This window comes from Thermomyces lanuginosus, assembly GCF_041956635.1.
Source record: "Thermomyces lanuginosus strain ATCC 200065 unplaced genomic scaffold VTN49scaffold_31, whole genome shotgun sequence".
Taxonomy (NCBI): Eukaryota; Fungi; Ascomycota; class Eurotiomycetes; order Eurotiales; family Trichocomaceae; genus Thermomyces; species Thermomyces lanuginosus.
The window spans coordinates 270,639-285,347 of NW_027192365.1; the positions used below are offsets into that span (position 1 = coordinate 270,639).

General features: G+C 49.4%; 8 protein-coding genes and 2 non-coding genes across 10 annotated transcripts; 7 read left to right on the forward strand and 3 right to left on the reverse strand.

Moving 5' to 3' along the window:
• Positions 1-335: 335 nt before the first annotated feature.
• VTN49DRAFT_t58 lies at positions 336-426 on the forward strand. Its single transcript has one exon. It is a non-coding gene; the product is annotated as a tRNA-Pro (tRNA).
• Positions 427-2,202: 1,776 nt separating this feature from the next.
• Positions 2,203-2,817, forward strand: VTN49DRAFT_4108 (uncharacterized protein; the record flags this gene model as incomplete). The annotated part of the gene is made up of 1 exon (XM_069412018.1): positions 2,203-2,817. One exon carries the CDS (start codon positions 2,203-2,205, stop codon positions 2,815-2,817), a length of 615 nt encoding a protein of 204 aa, XP_069267303.1.
• Positions 2,818-3,667: 850 nt separating this feature from the next.
• On the forward strand, positions 3,668-4,289 carry VTN49DRAFT_4109 (uncharacterized protein; the record flags this gene model as incomplete). The annotated part of the gene is made up of 3 exons (XM_069412019.1): positions 3,668-3,691; positions 3,770-4,209; positions 4,268-4,289. The coding sequence occupies 3 exons, from the start codon at positions 3,668-3,670 to the stop codon at positions 4,287-4,289; spliced, it is 486 nt and encodes a 161-aa protein (XP_069267304.1).
• A 289-nt stretch (positions 4,290-4,578) lies between these two features.
• On the forward strand, positions 4,579-5,810 carry VTN49DRAFT_4110 (uncharacterized protein; the record flags this gene model as incomplete). Its single annotated transcript, XM_069412021.1, has 3 exons — positions 4,579-4,827; positions 4,882-5,513; positions 5,564-5,810. The coding sequence occupies 3 exons, from the start codon at positions 4,579-4,581 to the stop codon at positions 5,808-5,810; spliced, it is 1,128 nt and encodes a 375-aa protein (XP_069267305.1).
• Positions 5,811-6,306: 496 nt separating this feature from the next.
• Positions 6,307-6,670, reverse strand: VTN49DRAFT_4111 (uncharacterized protein; the record flags this gene model as incomplete). The annotated part of the gene is made up of 3 exons (XM_069412022.1): positions 6,307-6,343; positions 6,403-6,464; positions 6,521-6,670. 3 exons carry the CDS (start codon positions 6,668-6,670, stop codon positions 6,307-6,309), a joined length of 249 nt encoding a protein of 82 aa, XP_069267306.1.
• A 1,585-nt stretch (positions 6,671-8,255) lies between these two features.
• VTN49DRAFT_t63 lies at positions 8,256-8,348 on the reverse strand. The gene has a single exon. It is a non-coding gene; the product is annotated as a tRNA-Pro (tRNA).
• Positions 8,349-9,038: 690 nt separating this feature from the next.
• Positions 9,039-10,361, forward strand: VTN49DRAFT_4112 (uncharacterized protein; the record flags this gene model as incomplete). The annotated part of the gene is made up of 4 exons (XM_069412023.1): positions 9,039-9,139; positions 9,195-9,376; positions 9,434-10,196; positions 10,250-10,361. 4 exons carry the CDS (start codon positions 9,039-9,041, stop codon positions 10,359-10,361), a joined length of 1,158 nt encoding a protein of 385 aa, XP_069267307.1.
• A 206-nt stretch (positions 10,362-10,567) lies between these two features.
• VTN49DRAFT_4113 (uncharacterized protein) lies at positions 10,568-11,066 on the reverse strand (the record flags this gene model as incomplete). Its single annotated transcript, XM_069412024.1, has 2 exons — positions 10,568-10,930; positions 11,004-11,066. The coding sequence occupies 2 exons, from the start codon at positions 11,064-11,066 to the stop codon at positions 10,568-10,570; spliced, it is 426 nt and encodes a 141-aa protein (XP_069267308.1).
• Positions 11,067-11,554: 488 nt separating this feature from the next.
• VTN49DRAFT_4114 (uncharacterized protein) lies at positions 11,555-12,648 on the forward strand (the record flags this gene model as incomplete). Its single annotated transcript, XM_069412025.1, has 2 exons — positions 11,555-11,728; positions 11,785-12,648. 2 exons carry the CDS (start codon positions 11,555-11,557, stop codon positions 12,646-12,648), a joined length of 1,038 nt encoding a protein of 345 aa, XP_069267309.1.
• A 505-nt stretch (positions 12,649-13,153) lies between these two features.
• Positions 13,154-14,201, forward strand: VTN49DRAFT_4115 (uncharacterized protein; the record flags this gene model as incomplete). The annotated part of the gene is made up of 3 exons (XM_069412026.1): positions 13,154-13,186; positions 13,250-14,024; positions 14,089-14,201. 3 exons carry the CDS (start codon positions 13,154-13,156, stop codon positions 14,199-14,201), a joined length of 921 nt encoding a protein of 306 aa, XP_069267310.1.
• Between the last annotated feature and the right edge of the window lie 508 nt (positions 14,202-14,709).

Genomic DNA, 14,709 nt, shown 5'->3' on the forward strand with positions numbered 1-14,709 from the left:
CTGTTAAATCCGTGGCTGAATGAAAAGACCGAAACAGGTTCATTGACTTCGCCTCTGCAGAGTTCCGAAATCCCTCAAATGTGAATCATCAATACGTGGATAAATTCGTGCATCCTATTTTCCAATCCTTGAAAATCATGGGACTCGGGATGGATCGCTTGTCCATCCTTCGCTTACAATATGGCTTTTACGTGAGAGCGATATCGAGTCACGTGAGATGCTGCTTCTCAATCACATGACTCTCAGAACCCTAATCCGAAGCCCTGACGCCGTTTTGGTGTTATCTCGCACTCCTATCAAGTGAGACGTTCTGCGGCAGGGTCCATCACCAATAGGCCCGGGTGGTTTAGTGGTATAATTCTTGCTTAGGGATATATCACCCTCTCGAAATGCAAGAGGTCCCGCGTTCGATTCGCGGCTCGGGCCTTCTTTAATTTCTTTTTTATGCTGCGATTTTTTACGACCCTTTGTGAAAGTTCAAAGGTCAATACACTGACATTTGCGCCATTTTTGTAGAGCAAGCAAGAGATCCAGTATGGATCGTAAATGAGCACTTTTTAGTGGTCACCTCGACAGTTGAACAATTGGTTCAGGGCTTTCGGGAAATGATACGATTGGCTTTGGAGGTAAAGCTTACCGCTCACTTTTGGCCCTCCAGAATCCATTGCTTACTTTTCGACCGTTTTCAACCCAATGCGAGCAAGTTAACAACATTTGAAGTCACAACACTCGCTAGATGTACTCATACTCTTACGCCAGAGGTTGAGTGCTCATCATTATGCCACCAGTCTTCTCAGCATTATGTTCTCTGCGCAAGGGAGGCGCAGCGTCCCACAAAAAAGCTACTATGTACTAAAAACGAGTATTGTGCCAACCACGTATGTGTAGGAGCCTGGAGTCCGGAGTACACTGCCAGTTATAGATGTTGTTTAATACTGGAATACTATTTGAAGCGAGCTGTCCAGACATCTCCAAGTTCGTCATAGACTCTTAAAGTTGGCAGAATCGCAGCGGTTTAAGCATCAATGATTGGACCAGAAATTTTACCCCACGCGCCAGCCATGTGCCGAGCTGTTGGCAGGAGTTGGGGTATTTCTCGTGCTTTCGGAGAACACGTTCAGGATGCACCGCACGTTGGCTCACTAATCATGTCCATCCTTGCCTCAATGGCGCCTGTACGAGTGCACGGAAGCGCTCAATGAAACCAGGCAGTGTCGGGAATCGGGCAAGTCTTCTCCCCGGCTTGGTGAGGGGAAAGTGTTCAACGGTTTCTGACATGCATATATTGATTATTTGATTCTTAACCATGCAGAATCGTCTTGCCCAAGGACTCCAAAAATCCTATGTTTCAAACCATTCGATGCAGCAGGACTATATAAATTGACCGCTTATACTCGGCACTGCGGAAAGGGCCCATGGCCATGCAGCTAGTCCTCTACGTAAGCACTTTTCCATGGCAATCGAGCTGGACCATTCAGCGCGTATCACAATCTAGTTTGTTATCCTCTTTGGGGAACACTGGTGGCAAACCGGGCAAGCATATGTATCAGACGTTCTCGTGACATGAACCCTTGAAGGAGGTGTAGGGCATAGCTTTGATAGAAAAGTGGAACACTCGATAGATCCTCCGCATGGCGCTGATCCAGAGGCTTAGAGACTGTCAGAGCTGAGGTGGATCTGTCCGGATTTCCAACCAGGCGACCAATCTCTGCCTCTGGATCGGGCTCTGGATGGGGAATTCGGGGGTGCCGTCCGCAATCCACATCTTTTACCCCAGACATTCCCCAGGAACTAAATATTCCGGGGGTGGAGCCACGTACGACTCCCCTCCCAGAGGGCCAGAATCCAAGGGTAATGTCGTTTGTTTGATAAAGGAGAGGATCAGCCAGGGCCAAAGGGCTCTCTGCGAGACATTGCCGTTCAATCTGTCACTTGGCGCTCGTTGAAAAAACTCGTACTTCGAATTGTGATGTTCGAGAACTATCCAGAATGAGTAGCAAAGCTCGACGTGTCCAACATCGGAGCTGTGATCAATGCCGCAAGGGAAAAAGAGGCTGCGATGCGAATGTGGGGAAAGCTCTCCTCATTAGGCGGAATGCTGCCTGTCAAACCACCTCAAATGAATTATTACCCTGGGATTCCTGCTCGAACTGCAAGAAGTGGCGGCGAGCATGTACCTTCAATTGGCTTCTTTCATTGCACATGAAGAACATGACGAAAGGCGCACGCAACAACAAGTCCAGGATCAATAAATCGCACGGAGATCCTGGCGGCAACGAGAAAGGCGCTGTGCGGGGACGGGACCGAAGAATTTGCAATGGCAACGACATTGAATCGGGAAGCCCGGCTCGAGATACGGACAATTTTTCTTCGGCCTGGAGTGATCAGTCTGCACCGATGACCTACGGAGCGGTCAATGGGAGCTTGGGAATCTTGCATGATGACATGGACGATTGGCTGTACGGAACAACGTCTGTCGAACATTCTGCGACAAGCGAATATCGTCCCCGACATGACGAGTCGACGACAGAGGAATCGCTTTCGAGTCCGGAAAATTCATGGTCAACGTCATGTTGTCCCGAAAGATCCACCAGTTACTTTGTTGCATTCTCTCATCTCCTGAGCGCCGATACTTCGACACTGAATTCCCCCAACCAGACGAACACCACCGACTCCCAATCTACCGAGAAGGCTCCGCGGGACGCGAAAAGTCAACAAGCATTCACCAACAAAGACTTCGACACGGTCGCCGCTAGCATCGATCTTGCATTGTCTTGTTGGCTGAATGGCCAAGACGTCCCCAACCATCATCTCTAATCAAGTTGGGATCAGCAGCCCAACTGACAGTAACGGATACGAGGGTTGCTACAAAGTGAATAAACATTCGATGTACCACGGAAGGAACGGAATAGTTATCATGGTTGATATTTTGCCTTCTTTGGTTGTTAGGATCTTGACTGGGCATTGTTTGGGTTCAATAATGGTGTTCGGAGGACATGTTTCTATTTTGAAGCAATCTACAGCGCATTTTGTTATCGTCTCAGGGTCATCCTGTCATGGACGTCCACTCAAGATGATATGTGAGCAAATGCCTCGATAATTCCGCGGCCCTTAATCCAACCGTCACTCCTTTATTTACTCCGGGGCATCCGCGAATTTGCTATGGTAGATGTGATGATTGTAGAGGTGTTGGGAGCAGTATCGCAGGTATATCGGATACGTCATGCAACTTCCGAGGTGTTGGAGATTCGGATGTGGGGAATATATCCGGATAGGACTACTCGTAGTCACCACAAGCATACCTCGGAGATCGGATAACCGGTGGGGATGAAGTAACCACCAGGTACCGGCAAGAAGCCGGATATTAAATCCAGAGCTCTGCCTAGAACGATTACCAAGGGACATGCAACGCCAGAAGTACGAAGAGTTAGCCTGCTTATTTCATGAGATGCGTGACAATGTCGTAAGCCGCTGCTGTTTGTCGATCTGCTGGAGTGGGCTATGACGAAAGACGTTGATGCTTGATGGGCCTTGGCATTCGATGTTTCCCCTCAGTAAGTTGGAGATCTCGTGATATAAAAGTGACATCGATTGTTTGGAGATGCGACTTGTTACATTTCTCCAATCCAAACCATAAGGACAGAAAAACTGCCTGAACGAAGCAAAAATGGCTGATATCGCAACCCTCGACGTACGCACAGCAATAAATCTTACCCGCGAACATGTTTGCATCAGAGGAACAAAGTTCTGACTGCATCTGCACGAATAGGTCACTCAGCATCCATATCTACCCGCCTACTCCAAGACGCTGTTCGAAGCCAAGGCGGCGAAGAAACTGACGTTTGAAGAGATCGCTAAAAAGATTGGTCGAAATGAAGTTGCAACTGCTGCTCTCTTCTACGGCCAAGCAAAGGCTTCTCCAGAAGACATCAAGAACCTCTCTTCGGTTCTCGGGATCCCTGTTGCGGTCCTGGAGTCTCAAATGAGTGGCTTTCCGGATCGAGGCCGCTCGGTGGAAATGCCACCCAAGGAACCCTTGATTTATCGATTGTATGAGATTGTGCAGAATTATGGATACGCTTACAAGGCCGTTCTGAACGAGAAGTTCGGGGACGGTATCATGAGTGCGATCAGCTTTTCAACGTCTGTCGACAAGGAGACGGATAAGGATGGTAATAACTGGGCAGTTATCACTCTGCGAGGCAAATGGTAAGAATGGCACAATCTTTGGAATATCTCTGGCGAGTGTTAACCTGGGATCTGATAGGTTGCCATACAGTCGATTCTAAGTGTGATAGTTCGTGCTTACGGTTTACCTCATAACTCTGCAAAAGAGTGTATGTAAGAAGCTGAGTTGAAAGCCGGAGAATCCTGTTAGAGGAATACAACTGCAATGGGAGTCAAGTGAAGAGCTGCTCTTTCCTATCCGGTCATTGTACGGACTGTTGTTTCTATTTGTATCGCTTTTCGCTTTTCACATTTCATCTCTCTCTTCACTTTCCGCGGCTTTTCCCTTCCACTCCTCAGTGTGCTTGTCTCTGCTTCAGACACTATTTCCCGTACCCGAACCTTGAAGGCATGCCCTTGGCACAGAAACCCGGTGCAGTTCGCTGCACCTACGTGGACTGTGGCCACTATTTCCGGACTGAGAAGGAAATGAGACGCCACAAGATCGTTGAACATACTATCTGCACCCGATGTGATGAGGACTTTCCAAACGAGGAGAGTTTGCTGTTGCATAAAATCAAGAGCGAGCGTCACATTGTATGCCCTATTTGCGGCCAAGATTTCGGAAGTGAGGGTGGACGTGATCTCCATGTTCGTACGGTAGGTGTGATCAAGACTGGCTAGTGTTTGATCCATGTCCCTGATGCTCTCTAGATTCACCCACGGGTCCAGGAGATCAAGTGCCCGTGGGAAGCGTGTGGACATGTATTTACCAATGCGGCTAGCTACATCAGCCATATCGAACGGGGCGCTTGCCGCGGTGGTGTAACAGAGGAGACTCTGCTACAGCGACGAGCGTTGAAAGAAATGGAGTGGAAAGGAAGGGGCAGATTGCAAAGCACGGCACCTGTGCCTGCGCAGATCGGTGCTAGTACGATCGATACGCAGAGCCAGGGCGGAGTGCCAGTTGGCAGTGCTGAGTGGAGGGATCGAGCGGCCTTGATCTACCAGCCTTGGAGCGACGAAAGTCAAAACCACTATGATGAAGACAGAGCTCGCCCCAATGCGTCTGACAAGCGCTTAAAACACAAGCACTCGTACTTGGCGAACAACCAACTGTACAGCAGCAATCGCGTGGAAGTTAAATCCTTTCCGGGCGGCCCTGAACTTTCACGCCGTTTGGAAGGCGAAGAAGCTCTGAAGGCATACCGCGAGTACGATCGAAACTGGAATCCCAACATGTACCTGAACCTGCAAACCGGAAGGTTCGAGTGTTGTAACCGTCCGTATGACAGCGTCGAAAAGCTCGCAGAGCACATGATCGAGCACGTGGCGAGGCGATTCAGGTGAGATGCGCTCAGGTATGAAATGAATTTACCAGCTAATCCATCGTCAGATGTCCAAGATGCCGGAAAGAGTTCAAGTCCACGGCCGCATTGATTGCTCATTGCGAAATGAGCCAAAAGTGCCATGTGTTTAGGACTGAGAACCACGAGCGGGTGGTCGACCGTGTGAGCGGAGGTTTCCTGCAATCCTCTCAGAAAGAAGGAGGTTCGGGCCTCACCCTCTATCCCAGCGTTCTGAGAGAGAAATCGAATCACGGTATGGCTGACCTTGAACGGGGTTATGCTACGCGGTGGTAGATCTGCGATTTCGTCTGGTCATCGATTGATCTCCTGCTACTCTAGTGCTGTTTCTTCGATGCAATTCTAACCCTCTTGAGATTGAAAGGTCAACTTAAAGTAACTTAGTCATTGAAGACTAGTTTTGATGGATCCGTTGATGAATGAGCTCTATCAGTCGCACAGTACTCCGTACGAGTTCATCATTGCAGCGAGTCTAGTGACGGAGGGACCTGCAGCTGACCAGTAGATCAGACCTAACCGATCGACCTGATTCGTGGATGGTCAGGTCTCAAGGTTCGCCAAGGTCGCCAAGCACAGGTGGATTGATGCACATGCATCACAGCACAGGTATTTGTCATTATCATGGCTAGTTGCAGAATGCCAAACATCAGTCATGGAGAAAGAACACTCTGTACTGAGTACTCGGGAATCGGGAATCGATCAAACACGGTATTCAAACATATCCAAAGCTTTAAAGAAGAGCCGAAGAAAAAGAATCCATCGCGCGGACGGTCTAGCAGCAACACTCGAAGCAGAGGATTCCAGCGCAACTGTGCAAAGGAAAAGCGTATCAGTGCACTTTGTTCTTAAAAGAATTAAGATAACTCACACTCCGCAGCAGATATTTCCGGTACTGCCTCCGCCGCGAAGTCTCAATTGTTCCTGTTGGGACTGAGGTGGTTTTGTCAATTATCGTCCAGTTTTAAGACGTATGCGTCACTTCATACCTGCTGGCCCTGCTCCGTACTACTACTCCCACTGTAATTTCGTGGCGGTTCCATGGTCATCGTGGCAGGATTCCAGGTTGGCTCCTGCGTCGTCGCAGGCTTGTCCTTGTCACCGGACTTGAAGAGGCCGAAGAACCCGTTCTCGAACATTGTACCGCCTTTTGACTTGTCAGAGCAGGCTCAGGATTGAATGAATATCTCGATGCAAAAGAGGTCTATAGTGTACAAGGCTGGAGAAAAAAGGACCTTTTCAAAAAATGAAAGACGGTTGGGATCGACGATCCATAAGTACCCTAGAAACTTTGCTTAACCCACTTGGTGAATACGAGGCTCATTTGAACTAAAGTTGCGACTAATTGATCAACTGAGCAAGCCCCCTGAGCCGGATCTCAGCTGAGATTTTAGAGTAGTTCAGAGCCTCAGCTACTACCCGCAGCAAGTCACGTTTGGGGCCGAACTTATCACGAGGTACGTAGGCGCTTACGTACTTCCTACTCCGTAGCGCAATTCCGAGTCGATCCTAGTTAGGATCTAACGAAAATTTCCTGATGCATCGAAACCTGAGATTGAGAGGACTCATAATCCACTTTCAGAGAACAGCTACGCACATTGCGCGTCGAGTCTGGCCCTCAGCACATACTCGCTATTGACGTGAAAGATCTAGAGTTGTAATTTGGTAATGTTCCTCTCCGAGCGCCTGGAAGGTTTAGGGTGGTTCCACTGGGACGGAGAATCACCGGCTCAGAATCCAAAATGGATAGACAAAAGTCGGGGGTTCGATAATGAACTGCTCACGGTCTCTGCAAATGTGCGACAACACAAAGGATCAATGACATAGCGATCCAAACTCGAAGAATTCTAGGACAGCTGAACCTACGGCTGCTACTCGCGTTCGGATCTCCCCCCTTCCAAGACGTGCAAACAATGAAAATGTTTTCCGCTACTTCGTGCTGATTTGTACTGGAGGAGTGTCATTGATTTCGAATGCTACCAGTACATTTTCAACGCGTCCAAATGGTACAATACGGGGTGGGAGAAGCTCCCAGTCTTTTGAAGGTGATTTTCACTCAGGTTCCAAACATAGGCGCTTGAAGGCTCCCACCCGGAATGCGATAGTACAACCGGCGTGAATGCCACCGGACCATAGCAGACATTTAGTGAACGTCAGTTTGCCTGGAAAGATCTTAACAGGTCGACCATGTTGCAAACCATGGCGCCATCTGAAATAACTCATCGCGTCCGCCATCGCTTCCATCTGTGCTAACACCCTCCTACATCCTAGTCCAGACCCAGGAACGTGAACGTTTGACGCAGGAGACGCGTGGCTATTAGATCAGACGAGAATATGTTGTGTCATCGCTTGGAAACCTAGGCCCTGTACCAACCACCTAACATCAAGCCGAGCAATTGCTATGTAGCCTCTGGTTCCGGAAAATGTCATCCGGGTCTAAATACTCCATGACCTGAACCAAGAGGCAGGATGCCCACAACATTATTCTTGTTCTCGAATCGAGTCAGAGCGCTGCTTCAGAAGTACTCATGTCTTCGATTCAAAGCATGTAAACTCGATCTCGAAAGAACCCCCTTGCAGGGATGCGACACGTAGAGAATGGCCTGATCGGCCCTACGTAAAAGACAAACAATGATTGAATCGAGTTCTAAGAGAATAAAAAAAAGAATTTCGAGTTTTGTTGGGCCCGGAGGGAAGCGAAGAATATAGCAGAGAAAAAAGAAAGGCCCGAGCCGCGAATCGAACGCGGGACCTCTTGCAGATCGGAAACTCTTTTCGAGACCCTAAGCAAGAATTATACCACTAAACCACCCGGGCTTCTTGTTGTGGGACCTTGCGAAATATTGTCAGACAAGGGGAAAGCGATTGGCAGCCAGTTCAGATCTTTAGGAGGGGTTGGCGATCGGCTTCCATCGGCGACCCCGCCAGTGCCTCGAAGATCATGATTAGGCTTATTGAATATCGATCATGAATCTTGCTGACGAATTTGGGAGAATACTTCCTGTAGGATCGAAAACAGGTCAACCCACTACCAGCGACCACTTTTGATACCCAACACCCGCATTAGAGACGATGCGGTTCATACTCGTAGGCCGAAAGCCCTGATCTTTTTGGGGCCCCTTCCAATGCAGACGTGCAGAAATATATTATGTCGGTAGGAGCATTATACTTCGAACGCATCTTGCACGCTTTTCAGTGACGGGACCACCCAAACAATCAGTACCTCTTGAAAAGAAATGGAGAAATTGAACATCGTAAACAACACTTTTGAACCAATCACATGTTTCTATGAGATGCGAAGCCCCAGACCTGATGATTTATGACACCCAGATGAGGCGTTTTCTCACCGGCACCCCACGTTAGAAGGCCTGAGCTTTGGCAGAGCAGAGCATACGATGTTACATTGAAGAAGCAAAGCCCTAGGACTTGGAAATTATATTTAGGGAGAAACATATCAGGGAAGACTGCTCTTCAAGACGCGTCTCAGGCCCCCAAATATCAGCGTCAATGGCGGAAAACGTGCTCGACGACATCTCGCATCGAAGATACAATCCCCTCCGCGGGTCATATATCTTGGTTTCCCCGCACCGGACGAAGCGGCCATGGCAGTAAGGCACATCAATTCGGGCTCTGCGATTGATGCTGACGTCTGTCGCATTGCAGAGGTCAGCAAGAATCTCCCTCCAAAACGACACTGCCCACCTATGATCCTTCATGCTATCTGTGCCCCGGTAATAAGCGCGCTCAAGGAGACAAAAACCCTCCGTACAAGAATGTTTTCGTTTTTGTCAATGATTACAGCGCAGTCAAGGAAGAACAGGCCGCGTATGAGCCCGAGGAAGACGGTAAGTTCGGAGATGGCCGTGGCATACGGGGATCTGATTGACATGCAATGCGTCTAGGTCCCGAGTCAATCTTTCTCCGCGCAGAACCCGTGACCGGAAGATGCTACGTTCTGACGTTTTCCGCCGCGCACAATGTCACCCTCGCTGATATGACCCCGGCAGAGATCGTCCCAGTCATCGATGCTTGGACGGATATTTATACTGCACATTTGTCGGCAAACAACCCCCTGAAGGCCGTCGTCAAAGCTGATGCGCCCGCGGAATGGTTCGCATCATCCGTCGGTCTTCCCAAGACCCAATACCGCTACATGCAGATCTTTGAAAATAAGGGCGCGGCCATGGGCTGCTCTAACCCGCACCCACACGGCCAGATTTGGACGACGAGTAGCCTTCCGGAGGAGCCCGCAATCGAACTGGAGCAACTGCGAAAGTACCGGCGGGAGCACGGTGGTAGGCATCTTCTAGAGGACTATGTTGCGCTGGAACAAAAGAAACAGGAGCGCATTGTGTTTGAAAATGATGCATTCATCGTTGTTTGCCCATGGTGGGCGACCTGGCCATTCGAAACTATGATCATCAGCAAGGCGCACAAGCGTGCTCTCGTCGATCTCAATGATACTGAGAAGGATCAGCTCGCAGTTGCCATTGCGGAGGTCACTCGCCGGTATGACAATCTATTTGAGACACATTTTCCGTACAGCATGGGTATCCATCAGGCACCGTTGGAGGGCTCTGATGAAGAAATCGAGGCATCGTACTTGCACTTTCATTTCTACCCACCTCTGCTGCGGAGTGCCACAGTCCGAAAATTCCTCGTTGGGTAAGTGCTTGAAGTGATTGTGTTTCCGAAACCGGCCACTTACATGAGATCAGGTACGAGATGATGGCCGAGCCTCAGCGAGACATTACCCCCGAGCAGGCCACAGTGAGATTGAGGAATTGCGGCGGAGAGCTCTACCGGAAGAGGCTCGGTGATGATCAATGAATCAAGACTGTGGACTTGGTCTGTATATAACTAGTGCATGCTTCAACGTGTAGTTAGTATTACTTCTCTAGATCAAAATGCGCTGGCTAACCTCGAGAGCAATGCGGAGCCAACTGTCATTGCCATTTACATACTTTTGATTAGTTACCAAGACAGCTTAATAATTTACTTAGCGTACTGAGAGCTGAGTGCATGAATCATAGAATCTAACTCAAATACCACCCTCTCTGCGTAGCCATCCAAAGAAAAGAGCTCGACGCTACCACAATTGGAAACACAAAACGACCCTTGAAGCACGTCGACCTAAATGCCGCCAATTCGGCCACAAAATGTATCAATGCGATCCCGTATGTCCACATTGCCATGTCATAAATTGCCGGATTGCGAATATTGTATGCCGCATAACCGCGAATAATCGCGGAGGTAAACGTCCAGGTAGCAAAGAGGCGCGAGGAGAGATCGTTTACAGGGGACTTGTTGTTAGTGATCGGAGAGCCCATGTAAAGCTGCTGGGTGTACTCCGGCGACCTGTAGGCGGAAATGGTATTTGCGACCGAAATTGCTGCGACCTGGAGGATTCTGTCAGCAATGGCTTCCTAAACCAGCAGCAGCGTTCGCGAAGCAATGGTGAAGGTATCCTACCACCGCCAACCACTTGGGAAGCAGGCCTGGTTCTGATGGTAAGAGCTCAGTCAGCTGAACCATCTTGGTGAGACCTGAACGGCTGAGCCAGGCTTGATTCAATTCGGATGATGACAGATCCAGTTAACTCGATTCTCTGTAGTACTTGGTTGCGACTCCAGGTACCAATTGCCGCACTTGTCCCGGGAGCACAACACTAGTATTATGATTGGAGTAGGAGCAGGCTACCAGCTGTTGTTCGCCAGTTTGCTGTAGCTTTCAGCCTAGGATGACTGGTGACTTAGTCCCCTCCAAATAGTTCTGGCTAACCGGATAGGGTGAATATCTTATCACTGGCCAATCAAATCAATATTTATGCTTAGTCATGATTACAATTCAGCCAATGAGGAGAAGACAGAGCTGAAGTTGGCTAGCTGATCCTCCTTGCCTCGGTTCCTAGCTCTGTCCACATTAGACAATTCATGATTTCATTCATATCTTCAGCTCACTCTCTTCAGCGTCATTGAGTCTTTCTCGCTGTCCATTTCTTGTGCCCCGACCCACGACCGTCCATGGGTTACCTGGATCTATTCACAAACTTGTGCAACATGCGCTTGGGAGAGCTCTCCCAGTCGCAAACCTTGACGGTTCTGGGTCTGGCTGCCACTGGAGGCCTTTTTCTTGGATACCATGTGTTAACTTTCGTCCGGGTATTGCTCAGTTTGTTCGTACTTCCTGGGAAGTCGGTAAGTTATTTTGGAGGCAAAGCGGTGGTAGCATCGTTTGCTGAGTTTGGGAACAGCTGCGCAGCTATGGACCCAAGGGAAGCTGGGTAGTCATTACTGGCGCCTCTGATGGCCTCGGCAAGGAATTTGCTTTCCAAATTGCCAAACTCGGCTACAATCTCGTTTTGGTGTCCCGCACCGAATCGAAGATGCAAGCTATCGTCGATGAAATCAAGGCTAAGAACCCATCGTTCCAAGCTCGGATTCTAGCAATGGATTTTGCACAGAATAACGATGCGGACTACGAGAAATTGAAGAACCTTATCTCTGACATCGACGTGTGTGTTCTGATCAACAACGTCGGCCGAAGCCACAGCATCCCGGTCCCATTCTTGTTGACGTCCGAGGAGGAGATGCGAGATATCATCCAGATCAACTGCTTGGGAACGTTAAAAGTTACGCAGGTTGTAGCCCCTGCGCTAGTCAAGCGCAAGCGTGGCTTGATCCTGACAATGGCATCCTTTGGCGGCTTGGTTCCCACGCCGCTTCTGGCCACTTACTCGGGCAGTAAGGCGTTTTTGATGCAGTGGTCGACCGCCCTCGCTGCCGAATTGGCGCCGTATGGCGTGCAGGTACAGGTCTTTCAGGCTCATCTGATCACCTCTGCCATGTCCAAGATCCGTCGTCCTACGGTGATGGTGCCCACTGCGAAAGCCTGGGTCAAATCCGCGTTGGCCAAGATTGGGCGCAGTGGCGGACTGCCGACTTATCACAACATGACGGCGCCATACTGGAGCCATGGCCTCCTTTCTTGGTTCTTGACCTGCATCACTGGGATTTACAATCCCATTGTGCTGGGCATGAACAAATCCATGCATGAGTCAATCCGCAGGCGTGCTCTTCGTAAGGCCGAGCGAGAGAAGGCAAAGAAGGCGGCGTAGCGGTGAACTCGACTGTCGTGAAATGCCCGAGCAGCGGCCACCGGTCTCTGGGATCCGGATGCTTCATGTTGTTACGGATAGGAATGATGCTGTGAGGGTACGGTTAAGTGTCAGGATGCCGCTGCATTGTTTTACTTTTTTCTTGCGTCCGATCTGTGCGGCAAGGAATCACTACTGCTGGGTCATGACATAATGATGGATCCAAAATGAATTTGGGCCCATCACGGGACAGAAGAAGCTTCGGTGACAGCCGTCACAAGTATGGAAAAATAGACTGCCTTGTATTACGATAATACCTACTTTTGGTAGTTAATCCTTATCTTATCGGAACTCGGTCCCGCATCACATCATAGCCTCAGGATAGTACCTATTGTACATGACATATCTCAGGTCTTTAGTCTTGGATCATCCTTTTTGCCCGCTCTCTATTTGGCAGCAAACTGTTGTCAACATCCATGGCCGGTTTATTGGTACTATAGAACAGAGCGTGCTGTGCAGAGCCGCGATGGTCGCGAATGTTTACTCTCTCCCCAACGAAGTACTATACCTCGATCTGATTGTCCGGACCTCTCCTGCTTGGAGACGATGCTAATGCGCCCAGATTCTCGTCAACATCCTATCGACCTTTTCTACAGCTGAACTTCTTCCATTGACAGTCGTATCACATCGCTTTCATGCTATCATTCTCCGTATCCTGCATTTCCGTCTCCTCGTCGCGGCGTCTATCCCGTCTCGACATTTGATCCTCGAGTGCTACCACCCGACCTCGAGGCTGTACAGCCCATATGCTTTCTGCACTTATCTCGGCACGGACGGCTTGACTGCGGAATATAATGGGAACAGGTCCATTTACGAAGGCTGCGCAGTGACAGAGAGACTCGGAAAACTTCGCAGATTATATTCGAGATTCCAGCCTCAGGCTCAGGGGGAAGATGCTTTGCAGGCGCTACGGAGCTCTGAACATACCTCTGGGGCCTCAGTAACGGATACAAATACGGTCTCTGCGGAGGAAGATAATCAATCCAGAGAGCAGGGCCAAACAAACACAGTTCCCGTGAGGCGGCTCGTCAGCCTTGAGAGTGGAGAGGAGTTCTCCCAGTTGTGCATCGTTGTCGATCTGGTCAAAGTAAAAGAGGGCTCCGGACTCCTATTGAGTGTAACCACCGTCGAGGATGGAGTCATTCGATTATGGCGCGATTGGTTGAAGGAACGCAGTAAGGGTGACCAAGACGATGAAGAAAGACTTCTTTGGGTCGGTTCTGCGAAGCACGTGGGACTCAAACTACGAGTGCGTGAGAAGAAATGGAACAGGAATGCGCCGATTCTTGTGCATCGCGATGAAGAACCCGCGGTGAGTTACGATGTCGATATCGAAGGTGCGTCGGTTTTCCTGGCATGCAGGCAGAGGAAGTAGTGCTCTGACCGGGACACTGCTTACAGAGATTTGGATTCGCACGATCCGGCTGCTCATGGCTGTCGAGAGGTCTATGCAGGAACAAGAGAATTACACCAATGCAGTGATTGTCGGAGCCGTCCGCCGAGCGAACGAATAAGGGGAAAATGAGAATGTCGTTCGCAGCCAGCCAATCAACCAGGCAACTGCATGATGCATATTCACACAGCAGTGCTAACAGCGCCAGTAATCAGGGCTGTTATTTTACATTCAGCTATGGAGGTATTTAGAGTATTACGGATATACTACTACGGATACACTTTGGGTACTATTAATTCACAACTCAAGTGTTATAGTAGAGTGGAATTCGATGTTTAATCCGAATTCCAGTTCCAGCTCTATTCCGTATATCAATCTGAAGTTCATCTGGTTGATCATAAATGATCGGCCCGATAACGATAGCCGAGGCGGCAAGAAAGTGGGCCAGCCAGTCTCCGACAGCGGCGCCATCTACTTCAGTGCGTCATAAAAATCATCCACACCAAACAGTGATGACTCAATTGGGGAAATTGATATATTCAGAGCTCAAAGCTTCAATCTGATTCAATGCGTCTTGCGGCTCTCGCCGTCATTTCCACTCGCCCTCAGTGCCGACCCGTGGAATTCCC